This window comes from Squalius cephalus (genome assembly GCF_949319135.1).
Source record: "Squalius cephalus genome assembly, chromosome: 17".
Classification (NCBI taxonomy): Eukaryota; Metazoa; Chordata; class Actinopteri; order Cypriniformes; family Leuciscidae; genus Squalius; species Squalius cephalus.
The window spans coordinates 5,750,445-5,776,076 of NC_137138.1; the positions used below are offsets into that span (position 1 = coordinate 5,750,445).

At 39.9% G+C, this 25,632-nt stretch overlaps 1 protein-coding gene across 1 annotated transcript; it reads right to left on the reverse strand.

Annotated features, from left to right (window-relative positions):
- Positions 1-711: 711 nt before the first annotated feature.
- On the reverse strand, positions 712-20,455 carry LOC307144943 (cholesterol 24-hydroxylase-like). Its single transcript, XM_079847699.1, has 15 exons — positions 20,224-20,455; positions 20,014-20,091; positions 18,494-18,575; positions 18,314-18,387; positions 17,083-17,169; positions 16,860-16,998; positions 16,648-16,761; positions 16,400-16,556; positions 15,456-15,527; positions 15,309-15,381; positions 15,134-15,218; positions 10,943-11,053; positions 4,013-4,101; positions 3,845-3,911; positions 712-3,760 (listed from the first exon to the last, which is right to left on the reverse strand). Exons 1-15 carry the CDS (start codon positions 20,355-20,357, stop codon positions 3,620-3,622), a joined length of 1,503 nt encoding a protein of 500 aa, XP_079703825.1. The 5' UTR covers positions 20,358-20,455; the 3' UTR covers positions 712-3,619.
- Positions 20,456-25,632: the final 5,177 nt, after the last annotated feature.

Genomic DNA, 25,632 nt, shown 5'->3' on the forward strand with positions numbered 1-25,632 from the left:
TAGTAACAAACCAAACAGGAACTGTCACAATAATAATGTGTTTACATTTTAGTGAGCAACCTTATAAATTATTTTCTATCTCTCACCATGAGGGAGTCCTCCTTTGAGATCTGGCCACACCCAACAGCGTCATTACATCGGCCAAAATTATTTTATCATTTAAAGAAATAGTCTCTTTAATTAAAGGCCATTGTTGTGCTTGTAAAATGATTGAGCACAGTTCAATAAAGCGTAAACAGCCCACTTTATAAGTTCCAAAGTGCAGATATATTAAAGTTCAACTTTTGGGGAATGAGGTTAAATTCTTGAGCAACTCTTTGAACTTTTTTAAAGACAAAAAAGCCTTTAAGCTGTTTCACTTCTGTATAATTTATTTAAGTTTTTTTTTTTTTTTTTTTTTTTTTTTAGGTTTTATTTATATATAGTTATTTTGTTTAATTGTTTAATGTTTTTTTTTTGCAAGTTTGTTGTTCTATATAATCATTATGCATAATCAGATGCGTAGGATTTGTCATCTTTAGTGATTTAACTACTACTCTAGTTTGTACAAAATAAACTCTTTTTTTTTAGTCTATGGTACAAACACACATCCATGTTAGAAAAGGAACAGCAGGTGGCGTTATGTGCCAAAGCTGAGGAAAACGCCAAACCAGCCCCGAAAGACATTTATGAAGCCTTTATTTATTTATTTTTATTTTTTTTATTGAAAATATCAAGATTTACAAACAAACATGTCTGCATAAAATCTGTTTCTTGAAAATAGGATACAGAGAAGATATAGCCAGAGGGAGCAGCTCTTAATACAAACAGGAAATTTAGTCTTAGTAGTCTTAGTAACAAAAATAAGGATGATTTATAAAAGGAAAAAGAAACATTCAAATAAATAAACAGTAAGAAATTATAACATAACATAAGGGGAGAATTCAGCCATTGCTCAGCTATTAACCTCAGTTGGGAAGTGTTTTATCTTTTTGTGCTTTAGGACATTTCAGAGTTTTTAAGGATTTTCTATACAGTTTAAATTCATTTAAAAAAAAAAACAAATTTGGGAGGTGATTTCACAATTCTACATTTGTGAATGAAGAATTTAGCTAGACATACAATTGTATTAGTACAGAGCTCATCACCCTTGCTTTGCAATATCAATCCAAATGTTATGTCGTCACTAGAGATAGAGGTTGGGAATGAAGACAACCCATTTATGTATATCACACCAAAATATCGGTATCACTTTACATGAGAAAAACATGGTCCGTAGTTTCGACATCATTTTCACAGAATGTACATGTATTATCATCTATACCAAAGCAAAGTCTCAGCAATTCTTTAGAGGGGTAAATGTTGTTCATTACTTTGAAGTGTGTTTCTTTCATTTTAGGAGGTATAGGGAGTGTTAGATACATTGTTCTTAGTTTAGTAATTGAATCTTTATCAAATTTTTGTAGGATGTTATTTTTATTTTGCCTTTTAGGGTAAAGATATTCAGTAAAACAATTTCTAATAAAGTGGTTAGTGCATTTTTTTATCCAGAACAAAGATCCCTTGAATTGATAGTGGGGCCAATTGTGGTTGTATAGGATAATATGCCAAAATATTTCTTGTTAGAAGGACAAATCCTTGGGGTAATGCTCTATGTAATTTAGTAAAGTCTGATTTTAAGAGTTTGATGCAAAAATTTTCATAATTTAAAAATTGTTCATAATTGTCCATTGGTATCCATTAAGTCGGCTATGGACCATATATTTCTCCCATACCAATCTTCAAAGAACAGAGATTTGTTATTCCAGAGTACAGATGTGTGGGGTGAGATGTTATGTACGTATAACATTTTCCAATACAAGAGAGTTTGTCTGTGAAACTCTGACTATGATATAGGTAATTTGTTAACACTAAAGTCCACACTAAGAAGAAATTCTAATCCTCCAATTTTCTTGAATAAGGTCTTTGGAATACAATACCAAAAGGAGTTGCTGTGTTTGATCCAAGATTTTAACCAATTTATTTTTAAGGTTCCATTAAGGCAGTCAATATCAATAACTTTTAGTCCTCCATCCTTTGTGTCTTTAACCATACTGCTTTTCCTCATATAATGTGGTCTGTTTCTCCAAATGAAGTTTAGATCGATTTGATTGATAGATTTGGTAATCAATTTGTTTGGAATGGCATTGGAATAGGCTGGGTAAATACATCTTGATAAACATTCCCTCTTAGTTAGGTAATGTTGACCTAGTATTGATAGGTCCCTCTGTAGCCATATGTTTAGTCTTGATTTACATTCTTTAATTTTATTTTCTACATACAAAAGTTGGCTTTGTTTTTGGTCCTTGGAAAGGTAAATCCCCAGGTATTTAATTTCTGATTTAATAGGGATATAAACCAGGGGTCGCGAGTTCGATCCTCGCTGGGGCCTGGAAAGGCGATGCTTTTTCTTACGACACGTTCATAATACATGATTGTCGTACTTCAAGAACAAGTGTTACAGTTTCACATAATACAAATAAGAAATACTGTTCTTCAAAAGAAAAAGGACCCCACGTAAATCAGCTTTTGTATTTTTTTATTCACTGTGTTTAATCTGTTTGGCAAAGTGGTAGGAAAATATATTATGTAAAGAGACTTTTAAAATCTGATAAACAAAATGTTTTAAGATTTTGCTGATAATATAATTTGTAATGAAAAAAGTATTAAATGAGCAAAACAAGCATTTTCACCAGTGGTTTCATTAGTTCCTATTGTGTTTATAAAATGTTCATATTTATATAATCAGTGCTGGGTCGATTATTTACAAATTGTAGTCCGTTACAAATTACATGTCAAAAATGTATTACATCTAAAAATATATAGCATTACACATTTTAGGTAATGTAATCAAACTACTTTTTGAAACTTTTAGATTACTTTTGACCCAACTCATTGGGTCAAATTGATTTGAATATGATAATCTTGTACCATATTGATATAAAAATACAAACAGAAAGTTTGTTATTAACAAAATGAAGTGCATTAAACATTACATTACATCAGGGTTTCCCAAAATTAGGTTTCTGAAGGAAAAATGAAAGCATTCAAAATAAAACACTAAAAAGACTGAAATACCGCATTTACCTGCAAGTCATGTGACCATAATTAAATTTTATCAGAGAACCGAGAACATGCAAATCTGTTGTTAATCTAATATAAAATATATATTTCATTAAAATTTAAAAGATAAAAATAATTAGCGAGAATCAATAAATTGTGAATAATTTACTGCCATTGTGTTACTAATATGTAATCATGAATCATAAAATCAATAGAAAAGTAACTAGTCTGATTATGAGTATTTAAAAAAAGTAAAATAATCCAATTACAAGTAGCCTACTTCATTTTGGAATCTGATTACATAATCCAGATTACATTAAATCAGTTGCTACCTGGCACTGGCACTGTATATAATCCACATAATGTATTACGAGATGATATAAAACCAAATCAATTAAAAGTGCGAATAAAGTATCATAGATGAATAGCCTGTTACAAATTCTGTGCTTAGGTTAATGTTTGAATAATACAAGACCATGTTTGCCAAGTAGACACAAGTACACAAGAGTTGACACAAAACAAGTGCCATAAACATGTCCTATGAGCATGGTTTAATGTTGCAGATCACTCCACTAATGGGCCGTAGAGTTCCAGTGTCTTTAATGCTGAAAGACTGTCCAGGAACCAGACTGAACTCAAATCTCTGAAGCAGTTTGGCAAGCACAACTTTAGCCTCCATCTGAATGTAGAAATACGCTAAGTTGTTATGATCACAGCAAATTTGGCACTTGGAAAACAAATTGCGCAAATGTGTGTTTGTTACCTGTGAGAAGACCTGCCCTAGACAGGTTCGTGGACCAAGTGCAAATGGGTAGTAGCAGTAATAAGGCCTTTCAGACAAGAACACAATTTGATATCAGCAGATTTCATGCTATAATGTTTATAACATCCTCATAAAACTCATTTACATCTTGTCCTCATAATGACTTACTTGGGGGCATTCACATCAAATCTCTCAGGATCAAACTTCAACGGATCTTTGAAAAACTTTTCCAGTCTTTGAGAGACATAAGAACTGAACTGTATGGAAAAAGGTCAAAATGGTTCAAAATAGTCATGTATTCAAATACAATTAAACAAGTAAAATTGATGATGCCATTGTTCGAATTTATTGGAATTATTAAAATAGAATTAAGTCATAATTTACTCACCCTGGTGTTGTTCTAATGCAGTATGCTGTTCTTTCTTTTTCATACCACAAAAGGAGAAATTTAAGAAAAAAAAGTCCTGCTCTGCATCATCCACATAATGGCAGTGAAAGCGACCAGCATCAAGCTTTTTTAAAAAAGACGCGAAAATATTACAGAATGATCCCATTCGACGTGTCGTATATCCCACGTGTTCTGAAGGGTTTATGATAGGGTTTGGTAAAAATCCAACCAAAATTTAACGTATTATTTAAAGAAAATCCTGACCTCTGTGCACGACTGCATGTTCATGAGACTCTATTAGCGCCACAGTTCACTCTGACTCGCCCAATAAAAGCACACAAGTTGTGAGAAATCAAGATGGATAAAAATGCAGTATGAAATCTCAATAAAAGTATCAGTGTACTTTCTAGCCACAGTGTACAGTCAGAAGGACAGTTGACAGATGTGAACGTGATAACTTCTTGTTGCGACGAACATAACGGAAATATTCACCTCAGAGAAGAAGGTACATGGATTGTATTTCATTTCGCATTTTTCCTAGTCTTGATTTCTCACAACTTGGGTCCTATCTTGCACCCAGCACAATTGATTTTGTACAACGACGCATGTATCATTCCTATTTTGCACCCGACACACAGCGGACTTTTCCCTCGACAGACGCACGCCGGTAAATTAGGGAATGAACTTGCGCTCCCGGGGGTGGTTTAGCAAAAAGAGGAGGCGTGTTCCGGCACAAACGTTCCCTGGTGCTATTTTGCAGTTCCAGAAAACAATTCCGCCACAGACCAGGAAAAACCTAGTCTAAAGTCAGTGGCGCGTTCAGATGCTATTTTAAGGGTGCATGCTTGGCCATAATGTAGCGTGTGCACAAGGCGCATACACTTTGCTTCTCTCATCTACACATAGACGCAGCAGTTGCAATTTTTGCAAACCATACATAATTACAAGGAAAAATATTCTACATGAGGGAAATCATTGTGGTGTCAATGAAGATGTGAAAAAATAAGCATAAATCTAGCTTACACATTTACCCAAATTATTATATGCCTGTTTAACCTAAGCTTATTTGGGTGGGTTTCTCCCATCCCCATACAATGTCACTTCTCTGTCTTTTACGGCCCTGACGAGAACGTCGGTCTCCTCGGCTATTAACCGCTCCCGGCGTGCGCCTGGCAAATCCGCCGTTATAATAGCAATCCGCCATGGAACAAGTGCGCCTGCTCTTAAATGGAATGTGAGATGACGCTCTGATTGGTTTATTTCATGTTACACCCAAACCACACCTATGAGTAATGTAGCTACTTCAGACCAACCCATTTTAGATTTGCGTCGGGCGCAAGAGTTATTTTATCCCACCAGTATAATAGCAACAGCGCCCGAGATCCGCCCACAAAGTTACTTGCGTTTCGCGTTTGATACTTGCGTTTCAGATCATTAAAATAGGGCCCCTTGTGTGCTGTTTCTGGGCAAGTTGGGGTAAACGAGACCAATGGCAGGATTTTTGGAGAATAATACATACAATTTCAGGGTTTTTTGCCAAACCCTATTGTATACTGTATGCCCAGAACACTTGGAATTTACGACACATGCCGCATGGGATCATTCTGTGATACTTTTGATGAAAAAATTTGATGCTAGTCGCTATTCAATGCCATTATATGGATGAACGTGAGCGGGACTTTTTTACAGATTATCCTTTTGTGGTCCGAAAGAGAAGGAATGGCATATGGCATTAGAACAACAAATGTGTGAGTAAATGAAGGTGAACTATTCCTTTTAAGACCCCATGTGTTCAAAATCAAACTTTTTATGTTGTTTATATGTCTATGTGGTGTTTTTAATATGATTTAAGACAAACCATGTGTAAATTCATAAGTCAGCACCATTGCTGAGTATTTTCTCCTTAAAACTGCAGTGAACCAAAGACAGTCTCAAAAGCACGGTTTGAAATCGCTGGTGTTTCTGAAGTCACAAACTACCTTGTAACCAATCAGATCAACGTGTGATCATCAACAAGTGGATTACTGAGCTGGTGTGAGTGAGTGGAGGCAGGGCTAATTTGCATATTCAAAGAACCACCTATTCACAGAATCCCCTCCTTGAACTGCCACCTTACCGTGGTGGAGGGGTTTGAGTACCCGAATGATCCTAGGAGCTATGTTGTCTGGGGCTATATGCCCCTGGTAGGGTCAGGTCCTAGGTGACGGGTCAGACTAAGAGCGGTTCATAAACCCTTTATGATAGTATTAAAAACGAGGACTGTGACGTTGCCCGGCATGGCGCAGCCGGGGCCCCACCCTGGAGCCAGGCCCGGGGTTGGGGCTCGTATGCGAGCGCCTGGTGGCCGGGCCTCCCCCCATGGGGCCTGGCCGGGCTCAGCCCGAAGGAGCGACGTGGGGCCGCCCTCCCGTGGGTTCACCACCTGCAGGAGGGACCACAAGGGGCCAGTGCAAAGTGGATCGGGCGGCAGTCGAAGGCGGGTCCTCGACAACCCGATCCCTGGACACGGAAACTAGCTGTCACCTCGCTGGAGGGGAAGGAGCCTGAGATTGTGCGTGAGGTTGAGAGGTACTGACTAGAGATAGTCGGGATCACCTCCACGCACGGCTTGGGCTCTGGAACCACACTCCTTGAGAGAGGATGGACTCTTTACCACTCTGGAGTTGCCCGTGGTGAGAGGCGGCGGACTGGTGTGGGTTTGCTTATAGCCCCCCAGCTCAGTCGCCATGTGTTGGAGTTCACCCCGGTGAACGAGAGGGTCGCTTCCCTGCGCCTTCGGGTCGGGGATAGGTCTCACTGTCGTGTGCGCCTACGGGCCGAACGGCAGTGCAGAGTACCCGGCCCTCTTGGAGTCTCTGGGAGGGGTGCTGGAAAGTGCTCTGACTGGGGACTCTGTCGTGGGACTTCAACGCCCACGTTCAAGCATAAGGGTGTCCATCGGTGCACGTCAATACTGAACACCAGGACACCCTAGGCCGGAGGTCGATGATCGACTTTGTGGTCGTTTCATCCGACCTCTGGCCGTATGTCTTGGACACTCGGGTGAAGAGAGGGGCGGAGCTGTCAACTGATCACAACCTGGTGGTAAGTTGGATCCGATGGCAGGGGAGGAGGCTGGACAGACTTGGCAGGCCCAAAGGTACTGTGAGGGTCTGTTGGGAATGTTTGGTCGAGTCCCCTGTCAGAGAGATCTTCAACTTCCACCTCCGGCGAAGCTTCGACCGGATCCCGAGGGAGTCTGGAGATATTGAGTCCGAGTGGACCATGTTCTCCACCTCCATTGTCGACATGGCCGCTCGGAGCTGTGGCCGTAAGGTCTCCGGTGCCTGTCGAGGCGGCAATCCCCGAAACCCGGTGGTGGACACCGGAAGTAAGGGATGCCGTCAAGCTGAAGGAGGAGTCCTATCAGGCCTGGCTGGCTTATGGGACTCCTGAGGCAGCTGACGGGTACCGGAAGGCCAAGCAGACTGCACCCCGCGTGGTTGTGGAGGCAAAAAATCGGGCCTGGGATGAGTTCAGAAAGGCCATGGATAAGGACTACCGGTTGGCCTCGAAGAGATTCTGGCAAACCGTCCGGCACCTCAGGAGTGGGAAGCAGTGCCCAACCAACACTGTTTACAGTGGAGGTGGGCAGCTGTTGACCTCAACTAGGGATGTCATCGGACGGTGGAAGGAATACTTTGTGGATCTCCTCAATCCCACCGACACGTCTTCCATTGAGAAAGCAGAGGCTGAGGGCTCGGAGGTGGACACTAGGGCTGTACTGTCCTAGTCGATTAGTCGATTAGTTGGTCGATACGTTCTGGTTCGACCAAAATTCTGATTGGTCGATTTTCTGCCGCGTTTATTTCATCAGTTTTGCCGCGCTGAGGCGCGCTCATTTCATCAGGTGGAAAGCACTAACTGCTAATGGGGGTGTTTTCAGAGTACCCTTGTTTCACTGTAACAGTCTGTCTTCAAAACACCCCCCTTGTTTTCACCTTTTTTGGATTAGTTCAACCCAAGAGAGAGCGTCGAGCGTAGAAGGTTTGATGCTGAATATTATTTATTTAATTGTGAGAGCGTTTAATAGTCAGTCCTCTTCTAACATGTCAACAACAAAGAAATCGACAGTGTGGCAGCATTTTGTTAAAATTGATAACAGGAAAAAGGTCGAATGCAAAGTTTGCAAGCAACAGTTTTCCACAGCTTGACGACAAACATGACATATCATCTAAAAGTGGTAAGCTCACTTGTCTGCGTTAGCTTGCCCTGTCTGTTTTGAGTAGGCTATGAACATATCAGAATTTGCATATTTCAATGTTTTAGTGTGATAACCTAACTTTTTTATTTTTTATTTGGAGCCTAATGCGCAATTGCGCTGTGCTGTTGGTTGTGTTAGTTTTGAGCCTAGGATGCTTTATTTTTCAGTTATGCACTTTATTTCGTTTCTGCTCTTGATCTGGTTTGTTTAATAAATATTCTTTTTTTATTAAAGTGGACGTGCCTTTTGTGTTTATTAAGAGTAAAAGCTTAGTCTATTCGTGTCTCAGCTGCGAAGCTGAGCTCATGTTCAGCCTCGCTCGGTGCGAGGACATGCACGGTGAAATGATAGTGTCTGACAGTTATAACTTATTATTATAACATATGACAAAAATAATTGTCTAAATTATGTTGCATATTCCTCAACAGTTCTTGTGATGATATCACTAGTTGACAACATAGTACTATTTTCGGAAATCATAAGCTATGATATTGTGCAGGTGCATGTGATGCAGCGCTGTCAGAGCTGACAGACTCGAGTGTCAGACTCATTTCAGTGCAAAATAATTAGGTCAAAAACGATTTAATATACTGCAAATAGCCTACTAGTTGTTTATGTTTATTTATAATTCATTTAGGCGGACAACAAGGCTACCAAGTACTGCGCACAGTGCGCATCTAATTAATTTAACGTTTTTTTTTCTAACGTCATTTTTAGTCGATTTTAGTCGATTTTTAGTCGAAAATTTCAGGACTTCAGTCGACCAAGATTTTCTTTGGTTGAGTACAGCCCTAGTGGACACGTCCATCACCCAAGCTGAAGTCACCAAGGTAGTCAAGAAGCTCCTCGGTGGCAAGGCACCGGGGGTGGATGAGATCCGCCCTGAGTACCTCAAGTCTCTGGATGTTGTGGGGCTGTCTTGGCTGACACGCCTTTTCAACATCGCGTGGCAGACGGGGACAGTACCTTTGGGCTGGCAGACCAGGGTGGTGGTCCCTCTTTTTAAGAAGGGGGGCCAGAGAGTGTGTTCCAACTACAGGGGGATCACACTTCTCAGCCTCCCTGGGAAAGTCTATGCCAGGGTACTGGAGAGGAGAATACGGCCGACAGTAGAACCTCGGATTCAGGAGGAGCCGTGTGGTTTTCGTCACGGTCATGGAACACTGGACCAGCTCTATACACTCTCCAGGGTGCTGGAGGGTTCATGGGAGTTTGCCCAACCAATCCACATGTGCTTTGTGGATTTAGAGAAGGCATTCGACTGTGTCCCTTGCGGCATCCTGTGGAGGGTGCTCTGGGAGTATAGAGTCCGGGGCCCTTTGCTAAGGGCTGTCCGGTTCTTGTACGACCAGAGCAGGAGCTTGGTTCGCATTGCCGGCAGCAAGCCAGACTTGTTCCTGGTGCATGTTGGACTCCGGCAGGGCTGCCCTTTGTCACCGGTTCTGTTCATAATTTTTATGGACAGAACTTCTAGGCGCAGCCAGGGATCAGAGGGTGTCAGGTTTGGGGACCATGCGATTTCGTCTCTGCTTTTTGCGGATGATGTTGTCGTGTTGGCCTCATCAAACCAGGACCTTCAACATGCACTGGGACGGTTTGAAGCCGAGTGTGAAGCAGCTGAGATAAGAATCAGCACCTCCAAATCCGAGGCCATGGTTCTCAGTCGGAAAAGGGTGGTTTGCCCACTTCAGGTTGGTGGAGAGTTCCTGCCTCAAGTGGAGGAGTTCAAGTGTGGGAAGGATGGAACAGAAGATTGACAGACGGATCGGTGCAGCTTCTGCAGTAATGCAGTCGATGTACCGGTCTGTCGTGGTGAAGAAAGAGCTGAGCTGCAAGGCGAAGCTCTCGATTTACTGGTCAATCTACATTCCTACTCTCACCTATGGTCATGAGCTGTGGGTCATGACCGAAAGGACATGATCGCGGATACAGGCGGCCGAAATGAGCTTTCTCCGCAGGGTGGCTGGGCGATCCCTTAGAGATAGGGTGAGGAGCTCGGAAGAGCTCTGGGCTGGGAACGCCTCGGTGTCCCCCCGGAAGAGCTGGAGGAAGTGTCTGGGGAGAGGGAAGTCTGGGCATCTCTGCTTAGACTGCTGCCCCCACAACCCGGCCCCGGATAAGCGGAAGAAGATGATGATGATGATGATGATAGAACCGCATATACTAAATGAGTCAAGGGTGTAGAGTTACATTCAAGCTATTATAAGGCAAGACATTTTTTCAAGGAAAAAACATTTACATTTGTAATTTTGGTGATCAAAGATGAGTTTTAAGGGATACAATTATTGACTACAGGGGAACTTTAACTAAAATATAATATTTCCAAACAATGTTGAAGATTTCTTTCTATCCCCATTCAAGTAGACAGGAGCTGTACTTGTGTAGCTAGAAATAGCTTCCCCAGCCAGGTACCACACTGGCCACAGAGTGAACAGACCAGCATTACTGGGAATCTGACAATACTCACAGCAATAGAGCAGCCGCCTGGGACTTTCAGCCCATTTATAACCATGTCCTCATGCAACCAGCGATTGGTTCCTGGAGCAGTGGGGTACAGTCGCAGTGCTTCCTTCAAGACCTAATACATTGAGTCAACAATACAAAGACCATTCAGAGAAATGGATACAGAACCATTTGTGTTTGTAGCATCAAATACCATCTCTGAAGACCAGGGGTGTCCAATCCTGTTCTTGGAGATCTACCTACCAGCAGAGTTCATTATCCAACCGTGATCCAGTACACCTGTCTATAATTAACAAGTGCTCCTGAAGATCTAAATTAGCCGGTTCTGTTGTGTTGGATCAGGGTTAGAGCTTTGCAGGAACTTTGCAGGAAGACAGATCTCCAGGAACGATCCGGGTTACTTGACTGTAACCCTGTTCCCTGAAAAACCAGAACGAGATGCTGTGCTGCTTAGCGCATTGGGAACGTCTTTAATCGTGACCAGCAGTGAATATTGTGTGAAACACGTCAATAGAATTGACCCGGAGGAAATATAGCTTCGGTCGATGACGTCATTGGCGCGCACCTGCGACACGAGGCTATAAATTGATGTGCCACATATTTTGTCTGAAGAGCAGTCCTGGGACATCTTCAGCACGGCAATGCAGCACAGCATCTCATTCCACTTTTTCAGGGAACAGGGTTACAGTCAAGTAACCTGGATCGTTCCCTTTCAAAAGCTACAATCGATGCTGTGCTGCTTAGTGCATTGGGAACGAGAATACCCACGCCACCGTGCTTGAAGGTGTCTAGACCCCTTACGGTTGTGTAGGTAAACCCTGAGAGTGGTGGGGCATGTGCCTGTTGATAATTTTTCCTGCAGGAAGTCCAGAACTGAAGCAATCTGGCAGTTGACCAGATCTGCATTATGTACAACACACCACCTTTCAAATACACCCCATTTGCTGGCATAACTCTTTCTAGTGGAGGAAGCCCTAGCACTTAGAATGGTCTCAATAATGTCAGGCGAAAGCCCAGTGTCTCTCAATTGGTACCCATCAGGGGCCAAACATGAAGGTTCCACAGGTCGGGCCTAGGATGGAATATCGCGCCCTCCACCAGAGACAGAAGGTCCCTCCCTCTCCGGAATCGCCCATGGCGAGCCATCGAGGAGAGATATTATCTCCGAGAACCATAATCTGTTCGGCCAACACAGCGCTATCAGTAAGAGGCAAGACTCTTGTTGGCGACCTCTGGCTAGAACTCCTGGGAGCAGAGAAACAGGAGGAAACGCATACAGGCGCATTTTGGGCCAGACCAAGGGGGGCTGGGTGACTCAGAGAGAAGTAGAGGGTACATTGTGCTGTCTGATGAGAGGCGAAGAGATCCACCTCCGCTTCGTAAAATCTGGTCCAAATCTGTTTCCAGTTTCCATTCCCCCATCGGTAGTTTCTGTCTGGACAGTAAATCCGCTCCCACATTCAGATGTCCTGGAATGTACACTGCCCTGAGTGACAGGAACTTGTCCAGGGCCCAGAGAAAAATTTGCGCTATTCTATTCAGATTGCGTGAGCGCAGACCTCCCTGATGATTTATGTAAGAGACTGCTGGTGTGTTGTCCATCCGCACTAGAACATGACAGCCCCTCAACTGAGGGAGAAAGTATTTCAGGGCCAGAAATACAGCCATCAGCTCGAGGCAGTTGATGTGCCAATCGAGCTGATGACCCTCCCATTCCCCTTGAGCTGGACGACCACTTAAGACCGCTCCCCAGCCCATCAGGGAGGCGTCTGTCGTAAACAGTTTGCGACGACAAGGTGTCCCTAGAGTGGGACCCAAGGCGAAGAACTGGGGACTGAGCCACAACAATAGTGTACAAAGCCCGCGGCGCGTCACTTTTAATTGCCTTTGAGGATTGGCCCTTGGATGAAATCCCCTGGCTTTTAGCCACAACTAAAATGGTCTCAAGTGCAACAGCCCCAGAGGAATCACCCTGGATGCTGAAGCCATGAAACCTAGCATTTTTTGGTTTAGCATTCTGGGCAGGAGAAAGAACGCTTTTCTTGGCGTTGAGTCTCAACACTAGAGAAACTAGATGAGCTAACACGATGTCTCAGTGTTGAAGCGCCATCTCTTGCGATTGTGCTAGTATTAACCAATCGTCGATGTAATTCAAAATGCGAATGCCCTGGAGTCGTAATGGAGCCAGTGCTGCATCCATGCATTTTATGTATGTGCGGGGTGACAAGGCTAGACCAAATGGAAGAACCCGAAATTGGTAAGCTTCGCCCCCGAAAGCGAACCTCAGGAACTTCCTGAGTTGTGGCAATATTTCTATGTGAAAATATACATCCTTCAGATCGATCGTGACGAACCAATCGTGATGTTGAATTTGCGACACGACTGTCTTGACAGTAATCTGCTGTAATAGTCCAACTCTCTCTGGAAGAGTAACATGTTCTATGGCCTCTTTGCTCAGAAGAGTTTGTAGCTCTTGTAGTTTTTGTACGCGCCCAGTCTGGTGGGGGTAGACGGGACCATCAGGACTTCCTCTTTCTAATAATAATAGCCCTGAGGTCTGGCTTGGGAGGTTGCTGAGCATGACGAGCCTGTCCCCAATCCTTATGAGGGGGAGAGCACGGCTTGCCACACTCTGCTTTTTCACCTCCCAGGCTTTTGAAGGACCGGGGAGAGGTTCAGTGGCCGATGACCCCTCCCCTTGAGTGCGGCGAGGAAGGAACTGAACGAATGCTTCTTCGTGCTTCTTAACCTCCCTGAACCTGGTGACGACAGTATTGATGGAGTCGCCAAACAGGCCAGAGGGTGAAACAGGGGAATCTAACAGAAACACACGATCTTTCTCTTTAATTCCTGTCAGATTAAGCCACAGGTGCCTCTCCGTGTTGACCAAAGCCGACACTGAACGGCCGATGGCACGGGCCATTTGCTTGGTCGCACGGAGAGACAGATCTGTGGCTCGACGAAGCTCAGAGAACGCTTCCTCGTCAATCGTACTGCCCGCACTCAAGTCCTTCAACAGGTCAGCCTGGTACACCTGTAACACTGCCATAGTGTGCAGCGCAGCACCAGCCTGACCTGCAGCTTGGTAAGCTTTACCCACAAGAGCCGAAGTTGTTCTGCACGGCTTTGTGGGGAGGGTAGGTCTCTTTATCGTAGATGCCGACCCAGGCGAGAGATAGCTCGCGAGCGTCTCTTCAACCTGTGGCATCTCCGTATACCCCCGTGACTTAGACAGCTCATCATGGAGGTCCTCGAAGAAGGGGAGAGACTGATGTTGTGGTCCCTCCCCCCTGCCACCGGACAGAAACCTATCCTCTAGCTTACTATGTTTTGGGGTCTCTTGTTCACGTGGCCAGTCGCACGAGTAACCACCTCGAGCAAATCCTCAACAGATTTACTTTTGCGAGAGGAACACTCAGAGGTAGGCTGCTCGAAGTCCGCAGACCCAAGAGATATGTCGTCATCCCCCTCGTGAACCGAAGAAGCACCGGAGCGCGCTTCGGGATCACGAGAGGGGACGTCTGGATCTGGTGATACAGCAAGCGATAGGGAAGGATCCGTCTCTTGCTTATCATTCAGATCCATGCGGGAGCCCCACGATGGTAATGTGGGTGTGGTTTGGAAATAATTCAGGCGAGCATGCAGCATCTTAACAGTAAATAGTTCACAATGCTCGCACTTGCCATTCTCCAAAACCAAAGACGCATGCTCCTCCCCCAAACAAACAAAACAGTAATTGTGTGTATCCAAGTCTGATATAGGATGAGAACATGGAGGGACACAACGCTTACTCTTTTGTTGACTAATTTTTTACTTCTATAAACTCTTTTATAGACGTTCAGAGAAAATGAGAATTTCTGCACACTGCCAGTTGGAAACTAACTCCTCACACAGATCTGTAGTCAGATATAAAGAGAGAGAGAGAGTTTGACGCACACATGCACAGAATGCCCTCTGAAGACAAAAGACCTGACGATGCACCTGTGGCTCATCCATTTATAGCCTCATGTCGCGGGTGCGTGCCAATGACGTCATTGACCGAGGCTATATTACCTCCGGGTCAATTCTATTGATGTGTTACACACAATATTCACAGCTGGTCACGATTAAAGATGTTCCCAATGCGCTAAGCAGCGCAGCAACGATTGTAGCTTTTGAAAGGGAACAGGATTGGGCATCCCAGCTGTAGACCAACCTGAGACAAGTAAGTGAATTTTCCAAGGTCTTCATATGAAATGTCTCTCTTTGTCCCAAGAACTTCATCCACTTCTGCTTTAGCCCTGGGAATGAAAAGAAATTCAAACTAGAGCATTGTAATAAAAGTCAATGTGGAATAGGTCCATATTTCCAAGAACTGTTTTATTGTTTACCGTTTATATATCTCAGGATGTCTCCCTAATTCCATGATTGCAAACGAGAGCTGATTTGCTGTTGTCTCTTGCCCTGCAAAAGAATCAAACACTGTTTATATTGGATGGGGTTTTTATGAGCAAAAATCAAACAAAGCTGTAACTCACCAGCAATGAAGAAAGTCACGAAATTGTCCAACATCTGCTCATCATCTTTAGCGTTAGTAACATTTTCCTGTTCTGCAGCAAAAATGGAAAGTGTTAAATAGTTAAGTAACTCTACCAGTGTTGTGTTGAATATGTTATTATTAGGGCTATTAACTGATTCAAATTTGGAATGAAATTAATTACATGATATGCTGATTAACCACTTTAATTCCCTGATATACTTCAGGCAAAATCGAAGAACAAACAGGTGTGTATACTGATGTAAGATATTCATTTTAATTTATTTGACTTTTTAATTTGTATGTGCAGAATTTTTGAATGTGCAGTATTTTATTTTATTTTTAGTTTAATAGTAGAATGTTTGAAAGTTTAGTATGCTAATTGTTATTTATCTGTACATTTTTGTTGAAACAAAAAACCCACACTGAAAATGGCCCCCAATCCGGCCAAATGTAAACATTTTAGATGGACATGGACATCTTTAGTCGTTAAGTTGCATCTTGCACCATGAAAGCTAAGTTTTGAAGACAACGTGTCAAGTTAAAGTACATGCAGTTTAACTTTTTTTTATTTTTTAAATGTGTCCTTTCTGTGATCTTTGGCCAACTTGTATTTGAACTTGAACTGCTCCAATGGTAAATTATTTACCAATTTTTACAGATTTAGTAGGTTTAAAATTTACAAATACAGTTTAACTTTTTAAAATGTGTCTCGTTCCTGTATTCTGTTCCTTTTGGTTGGATTTTTCACTTTTTGGCATTGTATTTGAACTTTTTTTTTTTTATTGTTCAAATGTTAAATTACTTATCAAACTTTCACACTTGTTAAGTTTAACCGTGGTATGGTAATTAAATAATTAATTACAATTTTTATAATATGCAGCCCATTTAAAAGTTACCTGTACAACAAATGGAAGAAGGAAAATACACTTGAGACCCACATACCTGCCGTTTTGAGGATTTGTGTGAGAATGTCTTGGGGTACATCTTCTCCATTTTCTGCTGCTGTCTTCCTGTTTTGTATCCATTTTTGTCCTGTTTCACGCAGGAGTTCAGCTGCATCTTTAACTTGCTGTATAATCTTCCAATTCTTGGGAAAAAGCTGAGGTCCCACATTTAAAAAATAAAAACAGATTATATTACATTAACCATACAACTTTATTGTGACATAAGCAACTTGGTTAGATTCTTACTCTAAAAAATGGGTCTCTGATATCCAACACCATGCCTTTTAAACACAGCTCTACTGCATTCTGGAAGGGGCTGTCAGTTTGCTTTAAGAAATTCAAATCAATGCCGAAAGCCACCTGTGGATGAAAACATGACTACTAAGTATTGATCAACAGCTGATTTGACTTTCCTTGTATTAGGCTTTCCCTCGGATTAGCAGAAAGGGAAGTGAAACCTTGCAAATGACATCAAGTGTGACACAGTTGACCAGGTCGTGCATGACGGCAGGTGTTTTTGTCTCGGCCATTTCATCCAGCTTTTCCATTAGGCGCTCCGACATCTCGTTAAAAGTGCCCATCGAGCCTCGTAAGTATCTGACGAATGAGACCGCATCAGCTGAGGTGCATCTGTATCACATTTCAGTATAGGCTACAAGAGATTGTCTGTATTTGACTCACGAGCTGCTAAAGGCAGGATCCATGATGCGACGCTGCCTGTACCAGGTGTCATGGTCCGTAGCCGTAATTAGCCCGTTCCCCAGGAACCTGAGAAGATTGAGTCATGTGACTTATTCAACCGTAAAGTCACCACTGGCGAAGCAAATCCCAAAATATTCCAATTCGAATATGAATTAAGCCGCAGTCACACTAGACTTTTAATTTATTCAAAATTTATTCAGTACATATTTTTTAAAACATACATAACAAATAATAATAAATACAAACTGTAAAAATAGTCTACAGTCTACTCCACCTCCCCCCAAAACTGCAAACCTGCAGCTTTAAAGTGTGAGTTCTTTGAATACCTTTGGAATAAGCCAAAGGTATTACTGAGCATATACTTTTTCCTCAAATATAATACACTTATGGTATATTGCTTGTATGTTTCGAAGACACTCGTAATGAATTTGTAACTGTAACACATATAAAGCACACTTTAATATCACTAATCATGCATGTAATTAGTCCCTACACAGGCATATACTTAAAGTATACTAAGAATACTTGAAGTTGTTCCAATTTAGCACACAAAAGTACACTAAAGTTATGCTTTACTACAATTTAATTATAACTAAAATATACTTAATACAAAATGAGTTGTTCCGAAATAGCACATTCAAGTTAATTAATCATTAACACACTTGAAATATACTGAATTAGTCTGGCTGCACGTATATTTCACCAGGGAAAGCATATACAGTGTTAGCCAAAAGTGATGTTCGGCCGAGGAAAATTCTTCACACTTTGTTCAAAAATTACAACAAATTGTTAAAGATTTTGTAAACATATTGCGGAGTGGTGCAATGAAACATGCCAAATTGTGCAGCCATAATATTGTCCAAGCTGTCATACAAAGAAATGATGAACACATGCAATAACAAGAAAAACAACAATATATGAATAAATGAATATAGCATTTTGTTCTTCCCTCATATTTAGATGCTTTTATCAAACTTTTATTGTCATTAAAAACAAACATCCCCTCCGGACATCATTTTTTGCCACTACTGTAGATGATATTAAAGCTATCGGACTAAAGATTTTGATTTCATGGGGCCTCTACCATAAAAACTTCTGGATGATAGTAGTAATGTGCCTTAGTGTAGCACACTGCTATCAATGTAGAGATATTGACACTAGACTTCACCTAGCAATGCTATGACATATTCAGAAAAAAAATTAAACATACCTTTTTCCAAACAAGTTAAAGAGGCGTTTGTAGACAAAAGGATCTTTGATATACTTAGGTGACATCATGATTGTCTACAATAACAGGGCAGAGATTTTTTTTTTATTATTAGTTTTTGTGGCTTCTGATACAATTTTTTCTTTTCTTTTTTAATTAAGAAATAAAATATATAATATTTACCTTTGTAGCCTCAGGACAATAAACCATGATCATGACAGAATGAAAACTGTACATCTTGTAGACAGGGCCATATTTCTCTGCCCTTAAAAACAAGAACATGGTCACATTGGCGAGAACGCTTTACCAAATTTCCCCTAGAGGATTAATAAACACTATATCCATATATCTATTTATTTAGCTGAAGTGAGGAAATGCCTGCTATTCAGTGAAACAACTGTGTTTTTATTATAGTTTAGTAAATGTATATGATGAAGTGGAAAGCATAAAAGTGTAGGCTATTATTTTCCAGCAGTTTCTCAGAAGCTTACATGCTAGAAGATGGCTTAATATTTCTCTATATTTCAATAACGTTCAGAAGTGTTCTTCTGGAAAAAATATATTAAATTACATTAAATCATTTGACTTTTTAGAGTACAAATATTAAACAAATCACACACACACACACACACACACCAGTAGCGTAGCCAGAAAAGTGTGCATCTGAAAATCTGGGTGTGCCACATTTATTGTCAGATTAGGCCATCCTTAAAAATATTCTTGTTTGCCGTAACCCGACCGACCCTGTCAATTTAGGACCGACCCAATTATTTTATTTTTTCCCCTTTTAGTCCGACCGACTTGCCGGTTGTAAACTTGCGTTAAGACCGTATATCACAACTAATATGCAGTGTTTTCAACTAAGTTACATAATGTTTATTTTATGTTTCAGACATTTAAATACACATAAGTACTTGTAAAACAATACATTTGTAGTTTGTAAAATAGCCTACACACTGGAAGCAGCAAAAACAATCTATTCAAATGTAATTTGCCGACATGTTTTATTCATATATCAGACACACATAGCGGAACTATAAAGTTGACTCTATTCTTCTCCCAGTTCAACAGCCACTTACTTTCATGTATTTCGAGAGAAACTGTGGAATTCAGGTGCTGTAAATCCGGATGACAGGACTCTCGACTGCAGCGCTCATCTCGTTATAGATCAAGATCATTTATAAAGGTTTTTAAACGAAGAATCGGAATATCAGATAGTTGACATGGTAAGCAAGTTTGTGAATGTTTTTAATAAAAAGGGAAAATTTTGTGGATGCGATGTGTCACGTGACAACCATGACGCGTCGCCATGGAAACAAGGGGTCAGTTAAAATATTTTTAACTTACGCGTGAAAGGGTTGATTTAAAAATATATATATTCTAGGTAAACAACAATAGCCCAAGTTTAGTAAAACATTTTTTATTAAGATTACTAAAAAATAATTCTGCATCCATTTTTAGGTGTGCCAGCCCAGCTGCCACTGTGGGTGGCACCGGCACACCCTGGCACACCCGTGGCTACGCCCCTGACACACACACACACACACACACACACACAGAGAGAAAGAGATATGCAATGTCACTGCCAATGTGATATTACGTAACAATTGACACGTTTTGTAGATGCAAGGTCAAAACAACAAGATATTACTCTGGCAAAAATTTGCAAATAATCTGTGTTTATACAAGAGTCTTGTTCTTACCACTGAAGAAAAAAGTCGTGCACAAGACTTTTCGATGTCATTGCTCTTCTTAAAGATAGTACATGTCCCAGCAGAAAACTGTCAGAACATCAGTTTTCATGTTAATTTATCTCAGCTTTGATCATATACTGACAAACACTGACTTACTGCAATACCGTTATATAGTTGTATCAAACACATTTATCTAACACATTCATAAAGTTTTCTTACTTATCTCTTGGAGGTCCAGGTATATGATCATATTTCTGATGAATATGTCTTACATACAGACAATATGCAATAAATGCAATAAAAACAGCAGCGAGCAGGTAAAGCATCATAAAGGAGACCCATTCTGAGATCATGATGGTTCAGTTCAGTAGCTCAGTGTATAATGTGCGTCTGCCTTTCTTATACTGGCTATGGCGTCTGTCTATGGGCGTCTGCCTAAAGGCTATCTACAAATGATTTAATTTCCGGGTATCTGGAACTTGTTCTGAACGGTTGTGGACCATTAGAGGGCAGTACTAGCCTTCTTCCCATGGGGTCCCTAACCATTAATGAGGTTTCTGACCCCTTTTCAGTTGGTAAACATGGTGACGTTTTTTTGAGGGCGGAGCTTAGATGATGGCAAAGCGATCCTCTGGCCGCTTCTCTAACATTAGTTTGCAAGTTTTGTTAGCTTGTTTTTTAACAATGAATGGGGAAATTCCGATTTTATCTTAATGTGCAAGGTCACTCACTGTCCAGGACCGCGATTGTTATTTGCAAAAGTTAATTTTAACGGACATCCCAGATTGGCTGACCCGGCATACACGCTCATTAAATGGATGGACGATCTTTAAGTGTAATCTAAATGGTCACAAGACTTGTGTGGTAGCCTACGATGCCTAGCCAGGGCCAAGGCCAGACAGAAGACGACAATGTAAAGAGTGACCTTACGGTGCAATTTTAATGATGTGAATATTTTCTAGAAATAAAAATTCCAGATACAGCATATTCATTTTTTAACTTTGTATTTGATTTCACTTTCTTACCAGGTTCTTACCCGAAAAAGTCAAGCACTGTAAGTTGTCATGTGGTATCCGAATTGTGTTGCACAATGATTAATAACACTGCCTATTTCTCGAGTTGAATAATTAACAAGTTTTGTTGGAAATTGAAATTATTCACTAGGCTACTCGCACAAACGTGCGCTTATTTTCACTCTTTTTTTTTCAGTCTTATTTTCACAGATATGTAATCAAAGCACTTCAAATTAGAATAAAGATGGTGACTGTTAATGCTGAATTTGGATTTTCATGCATTAACAGCCACTATATCTGCTTGAATCATGCAGCGTTGTAACGTGTAGCCTACATGATGTTTAGCCTACCATAATTCGGTAACACTTTACAATTGTTAGATAAAAAAATGTGTAGACAAACTTTATGTTGTCTTGAAAAAGCCTAACCAGAAAGTTTGAAGTAGTTTTAAAAGCTTGAAGTTTGAGGTAGCCTACACAAAAAAAACAAAAAACAATTTGAAATATGTAAACAATAAAGTACAATAGGCCTATATAATACTAGGCTATGTGCAGTATAAAGAACATATTTCTTTTTGTCTTTCTTTCTTTCTTTCTTTCTTTCTTTCTTTCTTTCTTTCTTTCGTTCGTTCTTTCTTTCTATTTTATTGCTTTAAACATAAATAGCATATTAAGCCAATTAAGCAAAAACCTGTCAACAAAGGTCTGCAAAAAAAAAAAAGAAAGAAAAAAAAAATCGTATAACGCTTGGCATTCTGTCCCCCTCACTTTTGAAATGATGGCTACACCCCTGGGTGAGAGACGCCAGCTCATCGGCTAATACAGAAGCCAAAGTCTGATCATGGGTTTAGTGCCAATTGCATTTCCGCAAATTAAAATGTATCCCCTGCAATATATTGATTTTGAGACGTCAACCCATTAACAGTATATAAATATCTATCTATAAATTACAGAAACGTCTGTCTGTATGTCTGTGTTTGTGTCTGTATGTCTGTTATTCGTATATCTCTCGAACCATTAGTCCGATGGATTTCAAACTCGACAGGTGTCTTGCTACGGGCACGAGTAAGTGCATTGCCAAGTTTGACGTTGTTTGGATGAGAAATGCAAAAGATATCGTTAAATATATCGGTCAAAGAAGCCCCAAGAAGGTTGTGGTTTAAAAATAAACATTCTGACATAAGCACTCTGTCAGCTACACTGTTTACTTCTGGATATTATAGTTTGGTTCCAGAACGTGATAAATCCATTTTGATTAATTTGAGTAAAAAAATGTGTTCTCTTTACCAAGAAAGTGGCAAGATGAAAACCACTATTTTCTGTTTCAAACTTTCACATAGCATCTTTAGGTTATAATAACATAAATTCAAATCCAGATTTTGATTTTCAAAGTTTTATTATAAAAACGGATTATTTTTTCCCAAAAATGCAATAAATTCATGACACTTTTGTTTCAAAATGCAATTAATCCATTGAATCAATATAAAAGTTATTTTTCATATTGAAACTGTTGAAAGTTGAACTCGGTCAAGACTAATCTTATACAGGCACTGGACTAAAATACATTCAATCAACCATCGCTAAGAAATACCTCCTGAACTTTTTTGACGGCGATCAGCTGTAAAATGCCTTGGTCCTGCTCGGTTTTCTTTGACTTTGAGTACAAGAATTGAACGTTTTTTAAAAGATCCCCTGGGGTCAACGTGTCAGCGTGACAGAAGTTTGATGCTGTCGTGTGAGAACAAGCAACAGTCGCCATTTTTCCTCCTCCCGCGTGCCTCATCTTCTTAATCTCCTCACGTATGATTAGATTTCGATGGCAATGAGCACTCAAACACACCAAACCAACAATTACTAAAAACACACACAAAAACAGATTTTGCACGGGCACTTTGCACTGCTCCCTGAATCAACGCGCTTGTTCATTTGTGGATGTTAACTGAATCTGTAAGTCAGCTATGCTGTTTACTTCTGAATATTATATTCATTCTGGTTCGCTTAACGTTATCGTTACTGTGTAAATGCTATTCACCAACTAAACATATCCTTTTTAAAGCGTTCACAGTAGGGTGGTCCTTATTTTTAAAGTCTCCAATTGTCATGCTCTTAACCCTTCAAATTGTTCCTTTATATAAGAAAATACAGCATGCCAATTTTTATGGCAGTAACATAATAATTACTGGTAGCTCAATAGCTTTAAACTTTCTGAGATTTTGATGATTTTTTTGTAAAAACAGATCATTTAATTTGATATTGTACCTGGCTAGTAAAATTCCAAAAAAATCTCCATAAAAGCATCTAATGCACCATATATTCCTAAATATGTATTTTAGATGCATATCTCAGTTTACTTATTGTAGAAACTAAATCCAAATTAATCCATCCATGACCCGGTTTAGCAGATTTACCTTTCCTGGTGGAATCAATACATATTTCTATTGATGATCACCTTGGTTATTGTTTGGGTTTAGAACACATTTTTTGGTTTAAAAAATTACATTACGTTCCTTGAAATTGACCCGGAACTTTGGCCGAATCAAGCAGATTATCAGGAGGCACAGGCAACCATGCAATGAAAGTAGTCAATGATCACGCCGAGAGAGGAGTGGCTCTGATTCAAGAATACAGTGGCTATCTCACACACTCTGAAGAACAGCTGCAGTTTCTCCTTCATGTGGTGGAAGATCACCGACAGATCTATCCAGACTGCAAAAAGTCAACACTGGCTGCTGAGCATCAGAAATGAGGGATTGTTGAAAACTTTGTGCTTTTTTGAGATTGTTGTCATTGTTGTCATGTCAGTGTTGCTCTGATTTCAATAAAATGTAGTTCATTTGCAGCAACTTTTAATATTACTTGCATATCACAATAACGCCGCACAGCTTAACATAGGCAATCTTCCACATGATTGAGCTACCTCTAAATATTTTTTTTGTCAACATTTTTGCATATTTCTAATTTTGAAGTTAAAAGGAACAGTTTAAAAGGTTAAGACACTAACATTTTGCAAAAAAAAAAAAAAAAATTGGACTTGATAAGGACCATCCTAGTTCACAGTCTCTTTCACGGCCATCATTTGTAGTAGCCTATTCACAAACTGTTTGCTCAAGCATAGCGTTTTCTCAGAGTTCACTGTGTGCTTTCTACCATACACAAATAAAAATGTCACTGAACTTTTGCTGTGTAATTATTGTAACAATGAACACTCAAATACACCAAACCAACAATTACTAAAAACACACACAAAAACTGATTTTGCATGGGCATTTTGCACTAGTTGTAATAAATGTCACATTTAGCTGTGCCTTTAATATATCAGGGCTCAATGCTAAGATTTTTTTCTACAGGCCCAGTAGGGCTGGTTCAGATTTTTACCTGCACTGCTAAAATGCGCAAAAAAGTTATTGTTTTAGTTGTTTTTGACACATGTAACCTTGTAAACAGTAAGATTTTGCTGATAATATAATTTTTTATGAAAAAAGTGTTAAATGAGCAAAACAAGCATTTTGACCAGTGGTTTCATTAGTTCCTATTGTGTTTATAAAATGTTCATATTTATATAATCAGTGCTGGGTCGATTATTTACAAATATTTGTCTGTTACAAATTACATGACAAAAATGTATTACATCTAAAAATATATAGCATTACACATTTTAGGTAATGTAATCAAACTACTTTTTTAAACTTTTAGATTACTTTTGACCCAACTCATTTATCACATTGATTTGAATATGATAATCTTGTACCATATTGATATAAAAATACAAACAGAAAGTTTGTTATTAACAAAATGAAGTGCATTAAACATTACATTACATCAGGGTTTCCCAAAATTAGGTTTCTGAAGGAAAAATTAAAGCATTCAAAATAAAACACTAAAAAGACTGAAATACCGCATTTACCTGCAAGTCATGTGACCATAATTAAATTTGATCAGAGAACCGAGAACATGCAAATCTGTTGTTAATCTAATATAAAAATATATATTTCATTAAAATTTAAAAGATAAAAATAATTAGCGAGAATAAATAAATAGTGAATAGTTTACTGCCATTGTGTTACTAATATGTAATCATGAATCATAAAATCAATAGAAAAGTAACTAGTCTGATTATGAGTATTTTAAAAAGTAAAATAATCCAATTACAAGTAGCCTACTTCATTTTGGAATCTGATTACATAATCCAGATTGCATGTAATCAGTTGCTACCCGGCACTATAATCCACATAATGTATTACGAGATGATATAAAACCAAATCAATTAAAAGTGCAGATAAAGTATCATAGATGAATAGCCTGTTACAAATTCTGTGCTTAGGTTAATGTTTGAATAATACAAGACCATGTTTGCCAAGTAGGTACAAGTATACAAGAGTTGACACAAAACAGAAATAGAAATAGAAACAGAATAGAAATTTTATAAAATATAGAACAAATACTGCTGAAATGAAATATAAGGTGTATAAAAATAAGCTAGTATTAATTATGAGACAGGCTAAGAAGGATTGTTATAATAAACTGTTGGATGATAATAAAAATAACATAAAAGGTACATGGAACATTCTGAATAAAGTAATGGGTAACAAAACAGCACACACAGCCCTGCCTGATCA